The 9,284-nt window shown below is 39.7% G+C and overlaps 1 protein-coding gene across 1 annotated transcript; it reads right to left on the bottom strand.

The window, feature by feature from the left end:
• Positions 1 to 3,113: 3,113 nt before the first annotated feature.
• On the bottom strand, positions 3,114 to 8,209 carry LOC136666292 (nicotinamide/nicotinic acid mononucleotide adenylyltransferase 3-like). The gene is made up of 4 exons (XM_066644390.1): positions 8,185 to 8,209; positions 4,934 to 4,944; positions 4,089 to 4,378; positions 3,114 to 3,165 (listed from the first exon to the last, which is right to left on the bottom strand). The coding sequence occupies exons 1-4, from the start codon at positions 8,207 to 8,209 to the stop codon at positions 3,114 to 3,116; spliced, it is 378 nt and encodes a 125-aa protein (XP_066500487.1).
• Positions 8,210 to 9,284: the final 1,075 nt, after the last annotated feature.

Here is a 9,284-nt window from a genome sequence, read left to right as displayed (position 1 = left end):
TGTCGCCCAATCAAAGTTTTAATTTTACGACTGATCAAAGCAGGTGAAACTTATTCGTGGCCAGAATAAAAGACACAGATAAGACAGAGGAAAATCGTAAAATAAGTATAAAATTTAATAATTCTAATCTAGTTCTGGAGATAGCAGGAATGTCAGCAAACTTCCATCTTGAAGCCCTTCTATCGGGAAGGACAAAACCAGCTAAGCCAGCAACTCTCTGTGAGGGGAATCCCCGGCTGACGTCACACCGTCCAAGGGACTCCGAAAAGGGGCTGAATCATCAGGGAGGGAAGCTCCCCACTGATCTGCCCAACTTGAGCCGTGACAAGTCAAGCTCCAAGAGAAACAACAGAACGAAGATCTGCGGGACATCAGCAGCTGTGATCATAAACCCGAAATCAGAAGGAAAGTAAGCTAAAATTCCTCATTTCCAGAGCTGAAATTTGAATTAAATCTCTTGGTAACATAATCTTAATCAGACCATAGCAACATATCTTTTCCAAGTCATATCGCCTAGCCTATCTCTAAATTCGAACCGGTTTGACCTGTGTTGATCCCGTGAGATTTTTTATGATTGTGCTATGTTTATTAAATATTCTCTTTTCTCTAAATAAAATATTTCCATTATTTGAAATAACATTGTGTGGAGTTCATTAAGAGTCTGAAAATCCTGAAGAACTCACGTAGCGATGACAGTATTCACTCTCTAATTAATTGTTAAGGTTTTGTCATTTAAGTCAATCCTAATAATAATAATTATCATCATTAGTCAAACAATTATTAATCAAGAACGAGTAAGAATAAGGTCAAGCCGCTACATTTTGATGGTATAGAAAGATATTGGTGCAATACGCCAAGTGCATCACCAGCATTTACTACTGGCTCAGTGATGTTGCTCTCTTTGTTCACAAATACAATCACTAATGGAGAAAAAAATCTGACAAACATTTTTTACAGATATCTGCAGATTTTCAGATAAAAATGTGGAGGTAGTGTTTACACACCCTGAATCCTCAGCACCTGCTGAACAAGACAAATGATGATATTTCTGCACCGTGCCACACTTGACCATTCCTGCTCTTCTCCACAGCTGACATCACATTGTAAAATAAGGATTTAACCTACACTTATTTAAATACTTGAGTACAGATGGTGTTTAAGGGAAGAATATGCTTTTGAACAGCTTTTCTGTTGTTTGTCTTTATGTGATTTTAATGCTGTTTTTAATCAATGAAATAAAAGTGACTTGGTAGATCATCAACTGTGTACATAAATATTCAGTGCACATGTATTTGTTTCATCTCACTATAAATCCACACAAGAAACCAGCTATGGGTCTCAGTGCTGTTTCTACAGGTGCAGTGGGTATGACTCCAGAAGTGGAGGAAGAGGAGAAAGAGGCTGGAGCAAGAGGCTGTGATTCTCACTAGAAGCTAAGAGCTACAGCTTGTCCTTTTTATAACTTAGGATCCCTAAAGTCTTGAAGTCAATCATATGAATGTAGACGTAATATAAAATAGAAGAATAAGTAAAAACTTAAACAAAGGTAATGAGCCTCTTTGGAAAATGTAGTGAGTAAAATTTTAAATTATTAAGTGACAGAAAATTCAAATAATTTACAGATTTAAGTACAGTAAACAAGTACATGTACTTCATTACTTTTCACCTCTGACAGCTGTTCTGTTACTTCTTTATTAACTAACTGTCACTGATTTGGTTCACAAATTAAATATTAGTTGGGTTTCCACTAAAACATTACAAAAATTAAGCAAAATTACCTACATGTTCTATACTATTGTCTGTTTTGTTCAGCTCCATCGTATGTTGTATGATTGAAGACAACCAATCACCACAGAGCAGATATTATTGTAAGTCTGGATCAATCTAAGTGCCACAGTTACACTGAGGTTGTGGTGGGGTGTTAGTGTGTGTTGGGCTAGTGCAGTTGACTCACAAAGCACTGCTGGAGTTTTTAAACCCCTCAGTGTCACTGCTGACAATAGAACAGTCAACCAACCAATCTCCTGCCAACATTGTTCTGTGAGCAGCGTCCAGAGTCCACTGCTGAAAGACCAGATGATAACTAACACAAACCGTGCAGCTGCAGGTGAGCTATTGTCTCTGATTTTACAGGTGTATGATTAGGTGTAATATTTGAACAAAATTTGGAATATTATTCTTATACATTTTCATGGAAGTTTGGCCTTTTCACATTGTTTTGCCCCATCCCCAAGGATCCAGATATTTTTAAAAACGAACATTTTTCTCACTCTTCTTCTCTTCTTCACTCACTTTTCTGCTGCATTTCTTTGCTCTTGTGACTGAATCTAAGTAAGTTATTTATACACAGACCACATACAGTCATCAGTAAGCATGTTATTTCAGATGATATCACCTGCTAACAAGGGAAATAATCTGACCCCGCTGTCCCTGCGCTCTCAGAGTGTAACAGATTTTTGGAGGACCAAGTATTTCAGTTATTGTCATAGATGTGTAGCTGCTTGTCTGAAAATAAAAGTAACCCTGCCACAGCAAAGCTGAGGCTGAATCCCAGATGTGTTTATAGTCAAGTTTCACATTAACTTATCAAATTTATGTCAAATTATTGTTGGGTGCAGTATTTTTAGTTTATTATCTATGATGTGCACCATATAAAACAATTTCATTGTGACTGTTAATGTAATTACTTAAAAAAGAAATATATATATATATATATATATATATATATATATATATATATATATGCATTAATGTCAAACATTATTCTGCTTAATCAATATTGTAGACACCAGTAAATCCTAACCTGGCATTTGAGGTCTACATAAGACATTTAACTGTAATTGAAAATGAGACAGAGATAGTACTTTCTGAAAATAAATAAATGAAATAATAATAATGTACTCCTAGGTTCTCGTTCATCATGGCATTGTTGTTGAATTTTCTTTGTTTGGCCGATTTTTGAAGGCAGTGTAGAAGTAACCTTCGCTACCTTGGAATTCCCTTAATCCAACATAAGACAACAGCAGCATTTGTCACAATTTATAATTTGTTCATCATATATATATTTATATAAACTGTCACCCCTGGCTTCATTTGGACAACACTGGAGAGGATCATCTTCCTCCTCCTCTCAGGAAGCCACTGGAGGGGAGACTGAAGAGCACACTGCAAAACAGAAATAGTGTAGAAAGTTAATAAGTCAAACTGCTTTTGTATCATTGTTGGTATTTTTAGGTAAAACTATAGATGAATCTTAAACTAAGTGCTGCTTATATCTGTTTAAAAGCAAAACAATAAATAAATAAATAAATTCTGAATTCCTTACATGCTGAAAGAGCATTGTGTGTTTATGCCTTTTCCTCCCTCTAACTGAAACACTTGGAGAAAGCCCTACTGACTCTGGAGAGGAGGGTCTTTCTTTGTGGTTCAGTAGAGGACTGGAGCGCACTGGGAGTCATTGGAGTAGAGAAAAACGCTGTCTGAAAAACTGAGAAACATGAAGAGTGTAGAAAGTTAGAATGGGAAACTGGCTCAAAGAAATCCTTCCACTTCAGCCACTGTTAAACTCTGTTTTGGGACTTTCTAGTTTAACCTATAATTAGTTGGAGCTTAAGTTAACTGATAACTGTACTGGTAAATGTAGGATATCAAGTGTGAATTCTGACTTGTGCATGAGGTTTACTTACATGCTTGTGTATTTATGCTTTTGTTTCTATCTGAAACATTTAGAGAAAGCCCTAGTGATTCTGGAGAAGAGGGTCTTTCTCAGTGAAAAAATGAAACCAGCTAAAAGAAATCATTGCCTGTTATTAATCCAATCCTAAGCTTGTGTGTGTGTGTACGTTGTGTGTGTTTGTGTGTGTATGTACACTTACCAGCAGGAACAGGTCTATTCTGGAGATAGTCCTCAGAGATAGCAGCCAGTGGTTCAATTGAAAAAGAAAGTTAAAATTAACATTACAACAACCCAAAAGATGCAATGAAACAACTGTATTTAAGAAAGAAATGACAACACTTCAATAACTTTAAACTCTGAGGGTCAGAAATAACATACTGTTACAATATAACTCAATATAATATAATGGTGCCAGAGGACCTTAGCTGTTTCCACCCACTCGGACTGCTGACTCTCCCAGTCATCCACAGTGATCCAGGTGGAGCTCTGTGAAATGGCTAATCTGGCCATTTCTACCCAATGCCAGGCCACAATCAGGTCTTTCTTCTTGTAGCCATCACCTACAGGAGAGATAATTCCTTTCTCCACCTGGTATCTTCCAGTGCTCTCCAGATGATCCCGTGCCAGCTCGAACATTAGTAGGTGCATGTTAGTGATTGGGTTAAAAGGCCCACATGCCAAAAGAACAACTTGGGTTCTGTTCTGTGTCACAGACAGAGAAGAACAATACAGAATTAAATTACCTGCACAACTGTCACTGCAAAAAATGTAATTAAAACTACATGATTGTTCTCACTTATCTGTGAATTTAAGATATATATGACATTCACAGATGGAAATTATTCTGCACAATTGAAAATGAGACAGATAGTTCATTCATTCATTATCTGTAACCGCTTATCCAATTCAGGGTTGTGGTGGGTCCAGAGTCTACCTGGAATCATTGGGCGCAAAGCAGGAAAACACCCTGGAGGGGGCGCCAGTCTTTCACAGGGCAACACAGACACACACACTCACACCTACAGACACTTTTGAGTCGCCAATTCACCTGCAACGTGTGTTTTTGGACTGTGCGAGGAAACCAGAGCACCCGGAGGAAACCCACCTGGACACTGGGAGAACACACCAACTCCTCACAGACAGTCACCCGGAGCGGGAATCGAACCCACAGCCTCCAGGTCCCTGGAGCTGTGTGACACTACCTGCTGCGCCACCGTGCCGCCCCATCTTATATTATATATATATATTTAAATTTACCTTGAAAAACACTACATTGAAAAGAAAAAATGGGTTTAAAGATAACAATCCTGTATTTTTGAACATTTTCACCAATAGTAATAAATATTATTATGAGGATTATTATTATTAATAAGCCTAATTACTTTGGGACAAGCAGTTAATTAGTGATTTTTTTTATTTCTGCCTTAATTTTTTTTTTTTTACTACATTGTTACATATATGGGCGGCACGGTGGCGCAGCAGGTAGCGTCACACAGCTCCAGGGACCTAGAGGTTGTGGGTTCGATTCCCGCTCCGGGTGACTGTTTGTGAGGAGTTGGTGTGTTCTCCCCATGTTCGCGTGGGTTTCCTCTGGGTGCTCCGGTTTCCTCCCACAGTCCAAAAACACAGGTTGCAGGTGGATTGGCGACTCAAAAGTGACCGTAGGTGTGAGTGTGTGAGTGAATGTGTGTGTGTGTGTGTGTTGCCCTGTGAAGAACTGGTGCCCCCTCCAGGGTGTATTCCTGCCTTGCGCCCAATGATTCCAGGTGGGCTCTGGACCCTGAATTGGATAAGTGGCTACAGATAATGAATGAATGAATGTATTTATTTTCTCCACTACAATATGTGAAAGTCAAATGTGTATTAACATGGACACTTGGTGGCACCTGTGACAATCATGAATTGAGAATACTGCCATTTGCATTTACTCTGGCCCTTGTGTGGTTGGACCTTGCTTGTGGTTGTTAGTTATGTTCGGCGGCATGTTCCACTATATACTGTGTTTACATGTGTAACACACTGGTAACCTGTCAGATACAGACAGGGGTGTGTGGGGCATGTGAATGAATTCAGTCAGTATCATGTATGTGGTGGTGAATTAGGGCTGTTTCTCAATAGCAACACCACAAAGAATGGACTAGTGTTCTCCAGAAGAACATTCTAGAGAAGTCACCTCACAAGAGCAAATTAATGATAGGGTTCTCAGGTCCCTCTCTTTGGCAATTCATGGAAAAATGCATTCTCATTTTTTCAGCAGAACAAGAACAATTTCTGTGCACTTTAATCATACTTGGCGTTTGTGTTCGTCAGTATTGGAACGTACCTTCAGCAGTGGAAAATGATGTCAAGCGAGAAAGCAAGAATGTAAGAACTCAAAAGAACACACACTGACCCTGTGGCCAACAAAGCTCCCTATACACTATCCCTTGTATTATTCACTATATAGTGCACTATTATAGAACACTGAATTCAGGAGGGCAGTGATCAATTTCGGACACTACTTCATGTTGTGGGTTTCTTGAAAACACAGAGGAAAGAGTTGGAGTGACAGCAGCCATGGGACCCTGAGGCAGGTGGAAGGAGACAGCACCAGCAGGAAGAGAGATGCTTACTGTTGATGGAGCCCTTGCAATGGCAAGGAGCACTTAGATTCAGAGCACAACAGCCCACAGTCTATCATCAAAATGTAATTTTAGATAATAACTGAGATAAAACCCTCACCTTTAAAGACATAAAAATAGATGTAAAACATCAAATGAAAGTCTCACCTGTTATAAAGAGGCCAGAGAGCACAGAGGAATTAAGTCACATACTTTCCATTCTTTATTTAAATATGAGCTGCTTTGTATGTGTCACAAGTGTCAATGACAGTATAAAGTGTGTCACAGGATAAGAATCAGAGAGAAGATTAAACTAGGGGCTTTTTTTTACATTTATTAGAGGTGTTGGTGAAGCTATTTTGAAACAGTAGTTTAGTAGTTTTTCAAGCCACTCTTGGTTAAAAGTAGTCAAGCTGCAGCCAAGCTACACTTCTACAAATTACAGAGCTGCACTATGAGCTACTGAGGAAAAGTAGATAATGATGAAGCTACTTAAGATATGAAACCTTACATTTACCTGTGGAGTGCAGTTTTTCATAAAAACAGTACATCAACAAATGTGCGTCATAAATACAAAGTTGATTTGAAGAGAAAAAAGTGAGCTCTGTGTGTGTGTGTGTGTGTGTGTGTGTGTGTGTGTGTGTTACTGAACTGAAGGATCAGAGCTGCAGAGATCTCAGAGTGGGACCTCACAGATATCCTCTCATACAGTTAAGAAAGGATTATTTTTGTGAAACATATATGAATTAAGTAATAAATCAAATAAACCCCTGTGTTTACCCCTTTAACAATCAGACATTACACTTCATTGTCTTTATTTATAATAAAAAGCAGCACAGAGGCTTTCTTGTGGCCTTCCAGGCTGTGTTTCATATCTCTGTAGCTCTGTGTGTGTGGTGATCCCACTAAATTGGGAAAGAAAATACATTGATTTCAGAAATGTCTGAGGGAGGACGGCACAGAGTCAGGTCTGAAATGAATTACTGTATAAAATGATGCTTGCTGACGTTTCTCCATTTAGCTGATCTTGAGTGGAGCTCAGGTGTATCTTCTGCTGTCTTACATTTCTCAGAACTGTGTTCGTGTAACAGTAATACAATAACCCTGCCTAGTATTGTGGCCATGACCAGGGGTACTTGGCCTGTGACAATGCTTAGACAGGTGAGACGTGTAAGCGTAGTATCCACATGAAAGTCAGGATTAAAGATTTCTGAGCAGAGCATCACACTGCCTCCACTGGCTTGCTTACTTCCTATAGTGCATCCAGCTAAGCAAAGCATCCACATCCAAAGGGGAGAAGCTCAGATTTCATTGGAGGTGGGGGTGCACTTTCTTAAACAGCTTTTGAATGTTCTTTGATATCAACATTAAACGTTTGTAACGGGTAGTTTCCAGTGGTTATGAATGTGAGAAGGCAAAGGTTGCCCATCACTAGAGACTGTGTATGTGGATGTTATATTTGCCTGTTTACTTATCCGTGGTCTCTTTGGCAGGAAATTAAGTAAGGGGAGGTTGATTGGACAGAGCCCACCTATGGGGCGTGCTGTAGGGCCCACGGCTAGCTTATAGGGAGGGAGAGTCTTGGTCACAACCCGGTAAAGAGATACTGTTGATGTACGTGCACTAACTGGTTATGTTTCTTCAAGGCCTTATGTTATCTCATGTTACTGGGGCGATGCCAATCATAGAAGAAGAAGGGGAAACAGGTAGAGAGGGGGAGACTAGCTGGAGAACACTCACCAGAGTCCAAGCTGGAGCGAGCTTAGAGAAAGAGTCCCATGGTCTTGTGACCTGGAGCCATACTTACCTGTGCTGCATAAGAGTCAGGTTTACTGTTTTAACTCCCGTTTATTTCCATTTCAGTTTTTGTTTGTTTCTGTTCTGTTTTATTCCAATAAAATTACTCACCGTGCTCCAGATCCCCAGGAATCATCGTCTTTTCCATCTACACCTATCCTCATTCACACTTGATCACAACCGACCCGGTGACTTCGTGTCTCCTCATTGGGGATTCGGTGAAGCATCGTCAAAATGAACACAGATCTCTTGGAGGGATAGACCAATACCTAACTGAGTGAGCTACCAGCGATTACAAGATCAGAGCCAAATGCTAAGCAGTCAGAAGTGGAACAAATTTCAGGGAACATACAGAAAACTATTTGTTTGTTTATTTATTTATTTAAAAAAAGAGAAACAAATAAGGAAACCAAAAGTAAATAACTTTCATAAAGAATGGAATGATTTCACCACATCAGGTTTGAACCCAAGTCTTTCTGATGATAATCTAATACCCCACCACTGTACCACGACCACCCATAGAAAGTGAACAGGTGGAGGTGATAATAGTGGTGGGAAATGCAATGGAGATTGGGGAAGAAAATATTCCCAAACCTACCTGTATTAGGGAAGAGGTTTGAGTGGGAAAGGTAAACAAAGGATGCAAGGGGAGACTGGCTACCTCTACAATACTGAGGTTTGATGAGTTCTCTCAACTTAACAGAACACAAAAACAGTAGGAGATGAAGGGCGAGACCCCTCAGCCTCCTCAGGAAATATAAAGAGAGAAGGGGAGGGTGAGACCTCTAAGCCTTCTGATAAGAAATAGAGAAAAGGGGAAGGGAGAGACCTCTCAGACTTCTGAGCAAGAGACTGGGAAAATGAGAAGAGAACAATACCAGCACCTACTGAAGACTACCACATGCTAAAGCACACAAAAGAACCAGCAAACTCTGCTGTCTTCCTAGAGCCTTTATAGATAGCTCCCATTGGTGTAAGGTGCCAGGGCTAATTGCTGATTTGTCGCCTCCCTCTAGTGGCCGAAGCTGGACCAGCACCCTGACCAACCCTTACAACTTTCTGTTTTTAAGCGCATTGTTGTTTCCTTATTTCTCACTAATCACACACACGTCTTTAAAACATGGAAAGGTAAAGTCATAAAGGTAAAGTGCAGTGTGGAAAACCCTTAGCAGTTCTCTCATGAGTCAACAACTGGTTTCTATAACAATTTA

The sequence above is a fragment of the Hoplias malabaricus genome, chromosome 14 (genome assembly GCF_029633855.1).
Source record: "Hoplias malabaricus isolate fHopMal1 chromosome 14, fHopMal1.hap1, whole genome shotgun sequence".
In the NCBI taxonomy this organism is placed as follows: Eukaryota; Metazoa; Chordata; class Actinopteri; order Characiformes; family Erythrinidae; genus Hoplias; species Hoplias malabaricus.
Note: the sequence above shows the minus strand (reverse complement) of the source record. Positions and strands in the feature narration are given on the sequence as shown.

Bases quoted from the DNA above. Each gene is read 5' to 3' on its own strand.
- LOC136666292 (XM_066644390.1), bottom strand. From the start codon at position 8,209: ATGATTCCTGGGGATCTGGAGCACG. The intron at 3,166-4,088 runs GCACCATTATAT...TCTGTTTTGCAG, and splicing joins GAAACAGCTAAGGTCCTCTG to TGTGCTCTTCAGTCTCCCCT.